The following is a 14406-nucleotide window of genomic DNA, read 5'->3' as shown; positions in this document are numbered from 1 at the left end:
GGGTCACGAAGAGTCAGACACGACCGAACGACTAAACAACAACAACATCACCTCTCAGACTTTTCCCCTCCAGATGAAACATACCCAACTCCTTCAACTCTCTCTCATAAGCCTCATAAGGCTCAGTTTCCACCATGACCACCCTCCTCTGTATACCTTCACACCAACAAGCCGCACAGATCCCAGCTTACCTGAGGGAGACCGTTCCACAGTCAAACCACTCTTGCTGTCAGAAAGTTTTTCCTGGTCCATACAGCTCAGTATTGTCTACACAGACTGGCAGCAGCTCTTCAGGGTTTCAGGCAAGGAGTCTCTCCTCCCAGCCTTTCCAGGAGATGCCAGCATGACTTGAACCCAGAGCCTTTTGCTTGCAAAGGAGATCCTCTGCCGCTGAGGTTCTTAATCCTGCCACCCAATGGCAAAACATCACACAACCGTGTTTCCTGGCTCGGAAGGGAGTTGTAGTCCAAAAGGGCTGTGTTGGCCAGGGCTGATGGGAGTTGTAGTCCAAAACAGCTTGGACTACAGGGCAGCAGGTTGGGGAAGAACGGCCTTCGCTCTTTTTCTCCCTGAGGTGCACAAAGATTTTTCTGTTCCACTGAGCCTTAGGAGTGTATTCTGCTGCCAGCAATGCTTCTTTTGAAACAGTTTTATCAAAGATGTTTAATTTGTAATAGTTTCCCGCTCCAATTTAATGCCATTTTGCAAACTTCCTTGAGAACATCTGTCAAGAGGCAGTCTATAAATACTGCGAGCACAAGAGTAAATAAGGGGGAAACACCGACAAAGACTACTGCAAAGGGAGGCAGAGTATCTCTTCCCTTCTCAGATCTTTTAAGCTAATCTTTTGGAGAACAAGGTAAAAAAAACAACAATTAAATCTGAAACCACTCAATTACAGTGGTGCCTCGCAAGACGAAAAGAATCCGTTCCGCGAGTCTCTTCGTCTTGCGGTTTTTTTCGTCTTGCGAAGCAAGCCCATTAGCGGATTAGCGCTATTAGCGGCTTAGCGGGCTTAGTGGATCAGCTGATAAGCGGCTTAGCGGATCAGCTGTTAAGCGGCTTAGCGATCAGCTGTTAAGCGGCTTAGCGATCAGCTGTTAAGCGGCTTAGCGATCAGCTGTTAAGCGGCTTAGCGGCTTGGGAAAAAGGGGGGGAGGGGGAAAAACCCCGCAGGAACTCGCAAGACATTTTCGTCTTGCGAAGCAAGCCCATAGCAAATTCGTTTTGCGAAGCACCTCCAAAACGGAAAACCCTTTCGTCTAGCGGGTTTTCCATCTTGCGAGGCATTCGTCTTGCGGGGCACCACTGTATTGGCTCATAAAATGCACTGCACAGTAGTATTATTGTGGCCTCTTGCCACAATAAGTCAAAAAGCACTGGTGGTGCCACAACCATCCTCTCTCCACTCCAGGGAAGTTCAGAGGTCCTTAGCAAAGGCCACAGTCATCTATAGAGAGCATATTGCACCAATCCTGGCCCAACTGCACTGGCTGCCAATTAGTCTCCAGCCCCAATTCAAAGTGCTGGTTTTGAGCTGTAAAGCCTTAAACAGCTCAGGATGGCAAGGCCTCAAGGGCCGCTTCTTCCCATATGAACAGACTCAGACAATTCCAAAATTGCCCTCTGGTCCTGCTGCAACTCCTAGCTCATCATAGAAGAGTTGGAAGGGAACCCAGTGGCCATCTAGTCCACACAGCCCAGCCCACCCTGTAATGCAGAAATCATGGCTCAATAATCTCTGACAGGTGGCCATCCAACCTCAGTTTTAAAAGGTAAAGGTAAAGGTACCCCTGACCGTTAGGTCCAGTCGCGGACGACTCTGGGGTTGCGCGCTCATCTCGCTCTATAGGCTGAGGGAGCCGGCATTTGCCTGCAGACAGTTTTTCCAGGTCATGTGGCCAGCAGGACTAAGCCGCTTCTGGCGAACCAGAGCAGTGCAAGGACGCTATGGTCTAAACCACAGAGCCTACGGCTTGCCGATCAGAAGGTCGGAAGTTCGAATCCCTGCGACTTGTTTGGTCCCAGCTCCTGCCAACCTAGCGGTTCGAAAGCACATCAATGTGGAAGTAGATAAATAGGTACCACTCCGGCGGGAAGGTAAACGGCGCTTCCGTGCGCTGCTCTGTTTTCGCCAGAAGCGGCTTAGTCATGCTGGCCACATGACCCAGAAAAACTATCTGTGGACAAACACCGGCTCCCTTGGCCTATAGAGCGAGCTGTTGCACTGTCAACGAGCTCTTGCCGCCAGAAAGTTTATCCTATACTTTAGCTAGAATCGCCTTTCTTATCATTTGACTCCATCGGTTCAGATCTTCCACCCTGGAGCAGCAGAACTTGCACCACCTTCCACTTTGCAGCCCTTTTGATATCAGAATATGACACAGGTTTGCCCACTGACTGCGAAGGACTAGCCGTAAGCAGTGGGGTCTCCCGCTTCAATTGCAAAGGCTGGTTCAGCATCCGCCTGTGCGCACCCCCCCAAATTGCCAGTCTCCCACCTGCTTAACATCTTCCCCAGGTTGTCCCCGTCAGTGCCAACTGGGACTCTGGCATTGCGCCACTCGGTTATCGTCTCCTCCTTCGGGAGGAGGCAAAGCGCCTCTTCTGTAATGAGCTTCATTGAGCGTGAAATTGAGCGGAAGTCCTTGTCAGCTCCCAAATAAATCAATGGCTCAGATAAATATAGGCAAGAGATGCAGCCACGCTCCTCAGAAAGATGTAGTGCCGTCGCCGTCATTTAAGCACGCTGCCCTGGAGGTTGTTAGAAGATGACAGCGGCAATTGATAAAGCACTTCAGGGAGGTTTGGAGTATTTTCTTGCAATCCTAACAATAGCCCTGTAAGGTAGGTCACTATTATTAATCCCCATGGGGTGTGGGGGGGGGATGAGAATGTCAGAAGAGTCTGCTGGATCAAGCTGATGCAGAGTACAGCTAGTGTGGCCAGAAGCCACAGAAAGCCCTCTTCTCCTCCATCAATTTGTTTAATCCTCTTTTAAAGGCTCCCAGGTTGGTGGCTATCATGGCCTCCTGTGGCAGGGAGTTCCATAGTCTATGCACAAAGAAGTCGTTCCTTTTATGTGTCCTGAGTCTTCTAACATTCAGCTTCTTCTTTTTTATGGTTTATTAATGTTTATATTTTGTTTTGGGTTTTTTTATTTACATTTCACTTATTTGTTAACATTCTTATATTACATTGGTAAACGTTGTCATATTACATTACAGGACTTACTATAATATAATTTCCAACATGTATACAGAAATTATAAAAAAAAATTATATACCTAGAAAGAAAATGAAACAAAAAGAAAAAAGAAAGAGGAGAAAAAACAAAAACACCAACACACTAGACTTCCTGTCTTTCCTGCTGTATATACCTTTTTCACAAATGAATGTACTCTTATTATTGTATATTTCTTTACGTATTATCTAATACATTCCTATATCAATATGTGCTCTTAGTCTTATTTCTCAGCTCAGTCTCACTCCAACGTCAATCAAATGCTAGCATAGATAGCGAACCTTTCCTGTATTTTTGAACATAAGTTTTATACCTATCCCACTTTTCCATCTTACATTCAGCTTCATTGGTTGACCACGAGAGATGGATAAAAGCATTTCTCTGTCTGCTTTCTTGTGTCATAAACTTCTATCCCGTCCCAGGCACAGCAGACTTTCTTCATAGAAAGACTTTCTCCATCTCCTTGATCATTTGGGCGCCCTGAACCTTTCTCAGCACTACAATATCTGGTGACCAGCGCAATATTCCCAGTGTGGTTGTACTACGAGAGAGCGTGAGGTTGCTTGGAGCCACCTTGTGAGTTTGTGGCAAGGGCAGGATTCAGAACTGGTGCCTTTGGGGCGAACTTCAGGGTGACATGGTCCCCTTTGACATGGGGATTTCCATCCTTAAACCTCCTTCCCCCTGTGTCCATCCTTTTTTGATGTTGAAGAATCATTGAAGAATCATTGAAGTGTCGAAGCTCTTGTTGTGAACACATCATGGCTCATATAATAATAATAATAATAATAATAATAATAATAATAATAATAATAATAAATTTTATTTATATCCCGCCCTCCCCAGCCGAAGCCAGGCTCAGGGCGGCTAACAACACTAAAATCGTGCAACATTATAAAAACATTATAAAAATTAATTAAAATCAAATTGATGGCAACCATAAACTAAAGTTTTGTAAAGATTGCCAAAGGAGGGAGTCAGGCTGCACCCTGACCAAAGGCCTGGTGGAACAGCTCTGTCTTGCAGGCCCTGCGGAAAGATGTCAAGTCCTGCAGGGCCCTTGTCTCTTGTGACAGAGCGTTCCACCAGGTTGGAGCCGCAGCCGAGAAAGCCCTGGCTCTAGTTGAGGCCAGCCTAACCTCTCTGTGGTCTGGGACCTTCAAGATGTTTTTATTTGAAGACCGTAAGTTCCTCTGTGGGGCATACCAGGAGAGGCGGTCCTGTAGGTACTAGGGTCCTAGGCCATATAGGGCTTTGAAGGTTAAAACCAGCACCTTAAACCTGATCCTGTATTCCACCAGGAGCCAGTGCAGCTGGTATAGCACCGGATGAATGTGATCTCGCAGCGAAGACCCCGTAAGGAGTCTCGCTGCGGCATTCTGCACCTGCTGGAGTTTCTGGGTCAGTCTCAAGGGCAGCCCCACGTAGAGCGAGTTACAATAATCCAGTCTGGAGGTGACCGTCGCGTGGATCACAGTGGCTAGGTCAGGGCGAGAGAGGTAAGGAGCCAACTGCTTAGCTTGGCGGAGATGAAAAAATGCTGCCTTTGTTATAGCTGCAATCTGCGCCTCCATGGAGAGGGAGGTGTCGAATGCTTGGCATTCTACTGGAAAAGAAAAAGGGGAGGGCAAAATCAGATCCCTGCCCCAAGGAGCTTACAGTCTAATGCAAGGCACAAGGGCACTGAATCTGACCAAATGTAGCGACATGTATATCTGGCTTTATTGTAGGTGAGATAAGGGCTCCCAGGACCAAGTCCTTGTGGAAAAGATAAAATTTGCATGGGCCGTTTGGAGAGAGGGAGAAAGGGATATTCTTCATTAAACATATTCAATGCTTCCCCCAGCCCCGGTGTAACCCAAAACAACTTACAGCAATAAATAAACAATATACGTTTAAAACCATCACAAAGCAAAGCATTGCAAAATCTAAAAGGCAGCCCTGTTTTTAAAAAGAAGGATTAAAACAACCCAACCGCTCAAGGTTGTTCTGCGTGCCCACCGTCCTGGATGATTCGCTAAATTAGGTTCCAGAATAGTGTTACAAAAGTTTGGTGCCTCCCGCTCTCTCTGCCAAATGGTGGCAAGAGTCCAGGGCAGTGGCGTAGCGTGGGTTGTCAGCACCCGGGGCAAGGCAAGTAATTTGCGCCTCCTAACCTGGGGCAAGGCAAGTAATTTGCGCCCCCCCACTGCACTGTCCCTCCCCCAGATAGTCCCTCGCTCTCTCTCCGCACCGCACCGCATGCCTGGTACCCCCCCCTTCACAGTGGGCGGCGACCCGGCAGCTCGGATTGGATTTGCACAGCCAGCACTGCAGTGAGAGAGAGTGAGTGAGCCAGGTAGGGGCAGAGAGCTGCGACTGTGAGCGCCCCCCCCCCAGATGTTGCGCCCGGTGCGGCCGCCCCCCCCCTGCACCCCCATGCTACGCCACTGGTCCAGGGGGTTCCAGGCACTCACCCAGTGTCTGTGGTCCTTTGGAGAATTGAGGCACGGCGGAGATTGTCTTAGCTTTAAGAAATGTGGCTTAGTCCCCTATTTACACCTTAGGTTTGCATGGAAGGAGCCTTGATTTTACAGCATGGTCCTTCCAAGAGAGGGTTGTGCAGTCCTGGGGTCCAAGGCATCTCTTCCAGCCAGCCAGCCTTCAGCCAGCCTGCCCAAGATGGAGCCCAGTCTTTCCTCTTCCTTCCTCTTCCAGCACACCTTGCTAAGAACTGTCTTTTCCTGTCACCTCACGCCCCGTTACCCTGGCTACCTTCCAAACCTCCAGTCTCTGTTCACACCTCAGGGCAAGTGGGGAGGACAGTTCTCCCGCATTGCCAATGGTCCTCAATGGCCCTCTCTTCTTTCTTTCTTTCTTTCTTTCTTTCTTTCTTTCTTTCTTTCTTTCTTTCTATAAATGTTATTGAGTACAAATTAGGGGGGGGAATACAAATATACAAAAAAAGAAAATACAAAAGAAAGAGAAAAAATTAGAAAACATTTTGCCTCTTTTCATATTTACAGTTATTTATACCTCTATAAAATACTATTCACAATAAAGAGGAGAAATGAAAGATAAATTATAAGAGAAAAAGAACAAAGAGAAAATAAAGAAGTAGGAGAAAAAGATCAAAGGTGAAAATGTTAAAAGTAGATAAGTATTCACTATACACAGCCATTTCCAACCAATATTTATATTCGATTATGTGATTTAATCTTGTCCTTGTCATCAAGTCCCTCTCTTGTTTCTTAATGGCTGTATCTTGGCCAGGTCATTTTGCGTAGGCTAACCCAGGAATTCCCTCAACCTGTATTTCTCCCTTCACATCCCAAATAATCAAAATCCCACCATTTATTAATTTCTAGGGTTTAGTCCCCATCCCACCCCCCAGAAATCTAAAACAAAAGGATCAAAACTGGTTCCCAGAGTGCAGCATGGCTCACTTGCTAGAGAAATTTGGAGAGATCTTCTTTTTAAAAAACACATTTCTTCTCTGTATGTTGCTCGGCCTGGGCTGTCCAGCAGATGTTGAAGAATCCTTTTAGCCTTATTTAGCTTTTTCTCTTTCATTGCAATACTTCAGTTGCAAGACAGTGAAAAGAATGGCTCTCATGGCAATTGCCAATCGATATATGAAACATTAAAAAAATCGTGGGGAGAAACCATCTGAAACAAACAGCAGTTGTTTTTAAGGCATACGCTGCAAAGTTCATCTATCAAAGTAAAGGCCTTTCAGAAAAGGGACATTTGTGCTATTATTTTCACTGACACAAATCACAAAGCCCAGAGACACCGCTTTGCACTCTGGTGATGCTCCAGGAACAGTCAATGTCTGTGTGTCACACACAAACTGCAAGAAGAATGTTGTCCCTACTCTCAAAGGACCTGGGTTCCTGCTTAGGCCATTTATTAGTTTAAAAAGACAGCTGTGCTGCTTTTTGAAGATTGCAACGTGGTGTGAGATCCATAAAATCCACCAAGGTGGTTAATACAATAAGATTACCTGGAGTCCAGTGTCCAGTTCTGGGTGCCACGATTTAAGAAGGATGCTGACAAGCTGGAAGGTGTGCAGAGAAGGGCGACCAAGAAGATCAGGGGTCTGGAAAAACCAAGCCTGATGAGGAACGGTTGAAGGAGCTGGGTATGTTTAGCCTGGGAAAGAGGATATATGATACAGTAGCAAGCTTGCTTTCTCCTGCTCTGGAGGGTAGGACTCGAACCCATGGCTTTAAGGAGATTCGGACGAAGCATTTGGAAGAACTTTCTGAGGGTAAGAGCTGTCCAACAGTGGAACAGTCTCCCTTGGAAGGTGGTGGGCTCTCCTTCATTGAAGGTTTTAAAGCAGAGGCTGACTGGCCATCTGTCAGGGATTTTCTATCTGTGATTCCTGCATTGCAGGGGGTTGGACTAGATGCCCCCTGGAGGTCCCTCCTGATTCTACAATTCTAGGACGGCATGAGGTGGTAGCAGTAACTGCTTTTAATTCTTCTGGAATATTTTACTTGTTGTCATAAACCGCTTTGTAGGTATGTTTGCCTGAAAAGTGTTATACAGATAGGATAATAATAATACAGCGGTACCTCTGGTTACGTACTTAATTTGTTCCGGAGGTCCGTTCTTAACCTGAAACTGTTCATAACCTGAAGCACCACTTTAGCTAATGGGGCCTCCTGCTGCCGCCGCACCACCGCTGCATCATTTTTGTTCTCATCCTGAAGCAAAGTTCTTAACCTGAGGTACTATTTCTGGGTTAGCGGAGTCTGTAACCTGAAGCGTATGTAACCTGATGCATATGTAACCCGAGGTACCACAATAATAATAATAATAATAATAATAATAATAATAATAATAATAATAATAATAATTTATTTATTATTTATACCCCCCCCCCATCTGGCTGGGTTTCCCCAGCAACTCTGGGCAGTTTCCAACTGAATATTAAAAACAATACAGCGTCAGACATTAAAAACTGCCCTAAACAGGGCTGCCTTCACTTGTCTTTTAAAAGTAAAATAGTTGTTTATTGCCTTGACATCTGCTGGGAGGGCGTTCCACAGGGCAGGTGCCACCACCGAGAAGGCCCTCTGCCTGGTTCCCTGTAACCTCCCTTCTCGCAGGGAGGGAACCACTAGAAGGCTCTCGGAGCTGGACCTCAGTGTCCAGGCAGAACGATGGAGGTGGAGATGCTCCTTCAGGTATACAGGACCGAGGAAACGTACTGGGAGCCAATGTAGGTCTTTCAAGACCAGTGTTATATGGTCTCAGCGGGTGCTCCCAGTCACCAGTCTAGATGCCACATTCTGGATTAGTTGTAGTTTCTGGGTCACCTTCAAAGGTAGCCCCACATAGAGCGCATTGCAGTAGTCCAAGCGGGAGATAACTAGAGCTTGCACCACTCTGGCAAGACAGTCTGCGGGCAGGGAGGGTCTCATCCTGTGTACCAGTTGGAGCTGATAAGGTCCGTATAGTTAAAGCTCTGGTTTCCCCAGTAGTGATGTATGGAAGTGAGAGCTGGACCATAAAGAAGGCTGGTCGCCGAAGAATGGATGCTTTTGAATTCTGGTGCTGGAGGAGACTCTGGAGAGTCCCATGGACTGCAAGAAGATCAAACGCATCCATTCTGAAGGAAATCAGCCCTGAGTGCTCACTGGAAGGACAGATCGTGAAGCTGAGGCTCCAAGACTTTGGCCACCTCATGGGAAGAGAAGACTCCCTGGAAAAGACCCTGATGTTGGGAAAGATGGAGGGCACAAGGAGAAGGGGACGACAGGGGACGAGATGGTGGGACAGTGTTCTTGAAGCTACGAGCATGAGTCTGACCAAACTGCGGGAGGCAGTGGAAGACAGTAGTGCCTGGCGTGCTCTGGTCCAGGGGGTCACGAAGAGGCGGACACAGCTAAATGACTAAACAACAGCAATGCATGTTTGCCTGAAAAGTGTTATACAGATAGGATAAATAAATAAATAGATGATATTTATTTCTGCTCAGTCCCATGGGGCTTATGCCGGTTGGGCTGGGAGAGAGCCCTGCCTGAAATCCCAGAGAGCTGCTGCCGGTCCGTGTAGACAGTATTAAGCTAGATGGACCAAGGTCCTGATGGTCCGATCCTGAGCAATCTCCACCTCCTCTACCCCCGGCGTGGCAGCATCACGTCCGCTGCCTCCTTCCCACCCAGCCTCCAACGCTCGGCTTTGCTGCTCCCCTGCTGCAAAGTGCCCGTCTCCGTGGCCAAATTAAGCACAGCTTCATTACGGACGTTACTATTACGGGTGGAGAGCGAGCAATTTGCAGGCACTGCTCTGCCTGGAGAGAGACTGCTGAACCCTTCATTTGTCTGGAAGGGGTGATTTAGACAAATCAGGGCCTCGAAGATCGGGAACAGCTGAGGCGGAACAAAACAGAGGGCATGTTTCTGTGGCACCAGGACGTCAAATCACTCAGCGGCGACTGCATTATTTCCGATATTAGCTAAAGATAATGGCTCCGCGTCCCACTCGACTGGCATGAATTGCGCTTACTGACTTCAGCATGCCTCTCTGCCTCGTTGTCTGCGGCAGGCCTGGAGTTCTGGGGTTGGGGACCCCATCTGCCCACAGCTATGGTGCAGCGATGTGCATCACCCATGGGCATACAGAAGGGATGCGGGTGGCGCTGAGGTCTAAACCACTGAGCCTCTTGGGCTTGCCGATGGGAAGGTCGGCTGTTTGAATCCCCGCGTCGGGGTGAGCTCCCATTGCTCAGTCCCAGCTCCTGCCAACCTAGCAGTTTGAAAGCACACCAGTGCAAGCAGATAAACAGGTACCGCTGTGGTGAGAAGGTAAATGGTGTTTCCATGAGCTCTGGCTTCCATCACGGTGTCCCATTGCTCCAGAAGTGGTTTAGTTCTGCTGCCCACCTGACCCAGAAAGCTGTCTGCAGAAAAACGCCGGCTCCCTCGGCCTGAAAACAAGATGAGCGCCACAACCCCATAGTCGCCTTTGACTGGACTTAACTGTCCAGGGGTACAGTAACAATCTTCTTTTAAAGCCATCTAAGTTGGTGGCGCTGTGGGTTAAACCACAGGGCCTTGGGCTTGCCAATCGGAAGGTCGGCGCTTTGAATCCCTGCGACGGGGTGAGCCCCCGTTGCTCGGTCCCAGCTCCTACCAACCTAGCGGTTCAGAAACACGCCAGTGCAAGTAGATAAATAGGTACCACAGTGGCGGGAAGAACTTCCTGACAGTAAGAGCTATTTCAAAGTGGAACAGGTTGTGGACTCCACTTCTTTGGAGGTTTTTAAGCAGAGGTTGCCATGGGTACTTTAGCTGAGATCCTTGCATTGCAGGGGGTTGGACTAGATGGTCCCATGGGGTTCCGTTCAATTCTTTGATTTTATGTCACAGAGATGGCATTGCTTCTGGGGTGCACAGCATCTTCTGGCCACACCCTGGACCAGGCATAGGCAAACTCAGCCCTTCAGATGTTTTGGGACTACAATTCCCATCATCCCTGACCTCTGGTCCTGTTAGCTAGAGATCATGGGAGTTGTAGTCCCAAAACATCTGGAGGGCCAAGTTTGCCTATGCTTGCCCTGGACCATTAGGATTTTAGCATTGTGCAATTGGAAGGGACCTCTGCTTAGGGAAGTTTTTAATGTTTGAAGTTTTATTCTGTTTTTAGTGTTCCATTGGGAGCCGCCCAGAGTGGCTGGCAAAACCCAGCCAGATGTGCGGGGTATAAATATTCTTATTCTTATCACCTCAAGTGTCATCCAGTCCAACCCCCGGCAATTCCCAAATTTGTTTTGGGGAAAATGATTTTCATCTGCAGTGGAAAACAATGCAATCGAATAAGAAGAGAGGGAGGTAGAACAGTCAGTCCGCCAAGAGAACAGCCACACCAACCCATTCAGCTAAGCCCCCCTGAAGAGGATTTAATTGTGAGGCTCCTCAGTGGTGAAGACATTGGGAGACAATTAGCAGCAAAATAGTATTAATCTGTTCCGGGAGGTTGCAAGACGTTGGCTATCTGGGGCATGGGGTGGGGTGGAGGCACGCAGGAAGTTGGGTTTTTATTCCGGAAAGCTGTGCCAACAGTGCCTGGGTACTGTGGCCTGTCGCCTGCCCTCCGCAATCCCCCTCTTCTCTCGGCGCTAATGGCCTGGCGTCTCCTGGGCGCCTTTGCCAGCCTCCCTGACACCCTTAATAGGCTCGAGCGGATGTCCAAATCAGAGTTAATTGGAGCCAGAAGCAGCGCTGTTTCATCTTGGGAAAAGCAACCAGCTCAGGCTCCAACTTCATGTGGATCTAGGATTCTGACAAGCACTGCAAATCCTCCATTGGGTGTTGCGTGATGACAACCTTATGTTTTTATTTATATAGGAAGATAGGGCTCTTCTGATGTTCTGGTGCCAAGCTGTACTGGGCTTTATTCACGCAAGCCAGCACCATGAACATAGCCCAGTAGGTAATTGATAGTATCTGTGACTTATTCTGCAGTGGCTTAACATGGCATAACAATCTGTACTCTTTAACCCTCAGGAAAGAGTGTATGTCTACCTCCTGGACGGGGAAACCCGGCTGACGTGCAACGACCCACCCCATGAGTTGCCACAGGAGGGAAAGCTTGGGTAAGCTATATCATCTCTATGTGGGGGGTGGATTTCATATAAAGAGATCGCAGTGTGACACCAGCATTACCATCTTCTGCAAGTGTTGTGCTATAGCATGTGATATTGATTTTATTGGAGCCCAGCACCGAATCCCCGCCCCGCGGTGGGGCGCGGGAAATGTGGCGTACAGAAGACCCACTCCCCGGCGTCGCTCCGATGGGGGGCCCAAGTCCTTCTGATCGAGGCACAGCCCGTGGACGGTGTGAGGCCGGTAGAGGCCCCCGGCGCGCCGGGACCGGGTCTTCTCGGAGTCGGGTTGCTTGGGAATGCAGCCCAAAGCGGGTGGTAAACTCCATCTAAGGCTAAATACCGGCACGAGACCGATAGTCAACAAGTACCGTAAGGGAAAGTTGAAAAGAACTTTGAAGAGAGAGTTCAAGAGGGCGTGAAACCGTTGAGAGGTAAACGGGTGGGGTCCGCGCAGTCCGCCCGGAGGATTCAACCTGGCGGGCCCGGCCGGCCGGCTCGGGCCGGCGGATCCCCTCCCTCCCCCCGCCCCCTCGCGGGGAGGGGGGCTCCGGGAGGGGACCGCTGCCCGTCCGGCCCCGGCCCCCGTCGGGCGCATTTCCACTGTGGCGGTGCGCCGCGACCGGCTCCGGGTCGGCTGGGAAGGCCTCGTTTCGGGGGAAGGTGGCCCGCCGCCCTTGTCCGGCGGCGGGTGTTACAGCCCCCGGGCAGCAGCTCTCGCCGCATCCCGGGGCCGAGGGAGACGACCGCCGCCGCGCCCTTTCCCCCTGCTGGCCCCCGTCCCTACCCCTCGCGGGGCGAGGCTGCGTGAGGGCCTGGAGTGCGGGGGCCGAGCCTCCCCCTGCGCGGCTGTCCAACGGGGCGGACTGTCCTCAGTGTGCCCCGACCGCGTAGCGCCGCCGGGCAGGGAGGCGCCACGGAGGGCGCCCAGGGTCCGCGGCGATGTCGGCCACCCCCCCGACCCGTCAAAAATAAAATAAAATATTGATTTTATTGGTCGAGAAAGAGAGTGAATCGGCTGTAACGTTCTTATTATTTCCCCATCTATTAATATACTACAAATATAGTCCTAGTGGTGCAGCAATGAAACTGCTAGCATATTGGCAAAGCTAAGTTGGCTCTGTTGGGACACGGGTGGCGCTGTGGGTTAAACCACAAAGCCTAGGACTTGCTGATCAGAAGGTCGGCGGTTTGAATCCCCATGAAGGGGTGAGCTGCCATTGCTCGGTCCCAGCTCCTGCCCACCTAGTAGTCCGAAAGCACGTCAAAGTGCAAATAGATAAATAGGTACTGCTCCGGCGGGAAGGTAAACGGTGTTTCCATGCGCTGCTCTAGTTCGCCAGAAGCGGCTTAGTCATGCTGGCCACATGACCCGGAAGCTGTACGCCAGCTCCCTCGGCCAGTAAAGTGAGATGAGTGCTGCAACCCCAGAGTCGGCCACGACTGGACCTAATGGTCAGGGGTCCCTTTAACTTTACCTTTAAGCTGGCTCTGGTATGGTGGAGGGGGGACAGCGTGTTGAGATTCCTGCATTGCAGGGGGGGTTGAACTAGACGCCTCGTGGGACCCTTCCAACTCTACAATTCTATGATTCTATGATTGCACTCTAATACAAAAAAAATCCCCAACAACTTCAGCCCATTTGCTGTCTTCTTTCCTCTCGGTCTTAATGTGAAAATGCCGGTCTGATCACTCTCAAATTTCATTTCACAAAGCCTTTCGCTTTTCACAAGCTCACTCAGCCACAGCTGTGTCATCAAATTCACAACAGCTAATTCCTGATGGTGATTTCTGATTGTACCTTTTATTTTATTTTTATTTTTACAGATTGGGGGGTGGGTGCCACAGACTACACACTTCTGAACTCCAGGTCAGGGAAAGGACATTTTTCTTGAAGGCTATGCATACTGAGCAGAGAGAATTCTCCATATTGACTGGAGAATGTACAATAGCCGAACACGGTGCAGGTGTTTGCGTGACGTCACAGGTGCTAGCCAATTGGCGTCCTTCACAGCTGTGTTTTGCAAGGGATTTGAAGAACTTATTTATTTTTAGCTTGGCCCTGGTGAGGAAAAAAAATACATGTGCATTGAAGGGAGTGGTGCTTCCAAACCTGCTCCTCCACTGTAACTGTTAAATCTGTTTTTGTCCAAATGTTATTGAGGGTTTTTCTTATTCTTATTAAAAATAAGAGGCTTTGTGTTTCTGCTGGAAAGAGGAAAGGATGCAAAACTGCCCATAATGATTCCAAATCGCCCTGCTTTATCTGCGGTTGCTGGTCTATCACTTGCAAATCAACTTGCCACCGTCAACAAACCAGTTATGGCGAAGGCGATGGCTCTTCCTCTGCAAAAATAACTTGTTATCTGAGTTACGATTCACTCAACTGCGGCATGTTCTCCTGGTCCCATCTGGACCTATAAAGTGCATCCACTTCAGTGACCTCACAGAGATAGATAGATGCACATAAAGCCACTCTCGCTGTGTGGATACAAGATACGGAGCTTTATAACCTTTCGCTAAAGCCTGCCAAGAACAGGCCAAGGGTCTGTTCAACCCAAGCA

General features: G+C 49.1%; 1 protein-coding gene across 6 annotated transcripts in view; it reads left to right on the top strand.

Moving 5' to 3' along the window:
• Nucleotides 1-14406, top strand: part of PDE2A (phosphodiesterase 2A) — a 385285-nt gene that overhangs the window by 280548 nt on the left and 90331 nt on the right. For all 6 annotated transcript variants that reach the window (XR_014510179.1, XM_083436263.1, XM_083436265.1 and 3 more), the window contains one exon: nt 11745-11833. Coding sequence is in view for 5 of the 6 variants with exons in the window: in XM_083436263.1 (XP_083292389.1) it covers nt 11745-11833 (89 nt within the window). In the remaining variant the exon portion in view is untranslated. The remainder of the gene's footprint in view (nt 1-11744; nt 11834-14406) is intronic.

Source organism: Podarcis tiliguerta (genome assembly GCF_965153285.1).
Source record: "Podarcis tiliguerta genome assembly, chromosome: 4".
Taxonomy (NCBI): domain Eukaryota; kingdom Metazoa; phylum Chordata; class Lepidosauria; order Squamata; family Lacertidae; genus Podarcis; species Podarcis tiliguerta.
This window is presented reverse-complemented; position numbering and strand designations above follow the sequence as displayed.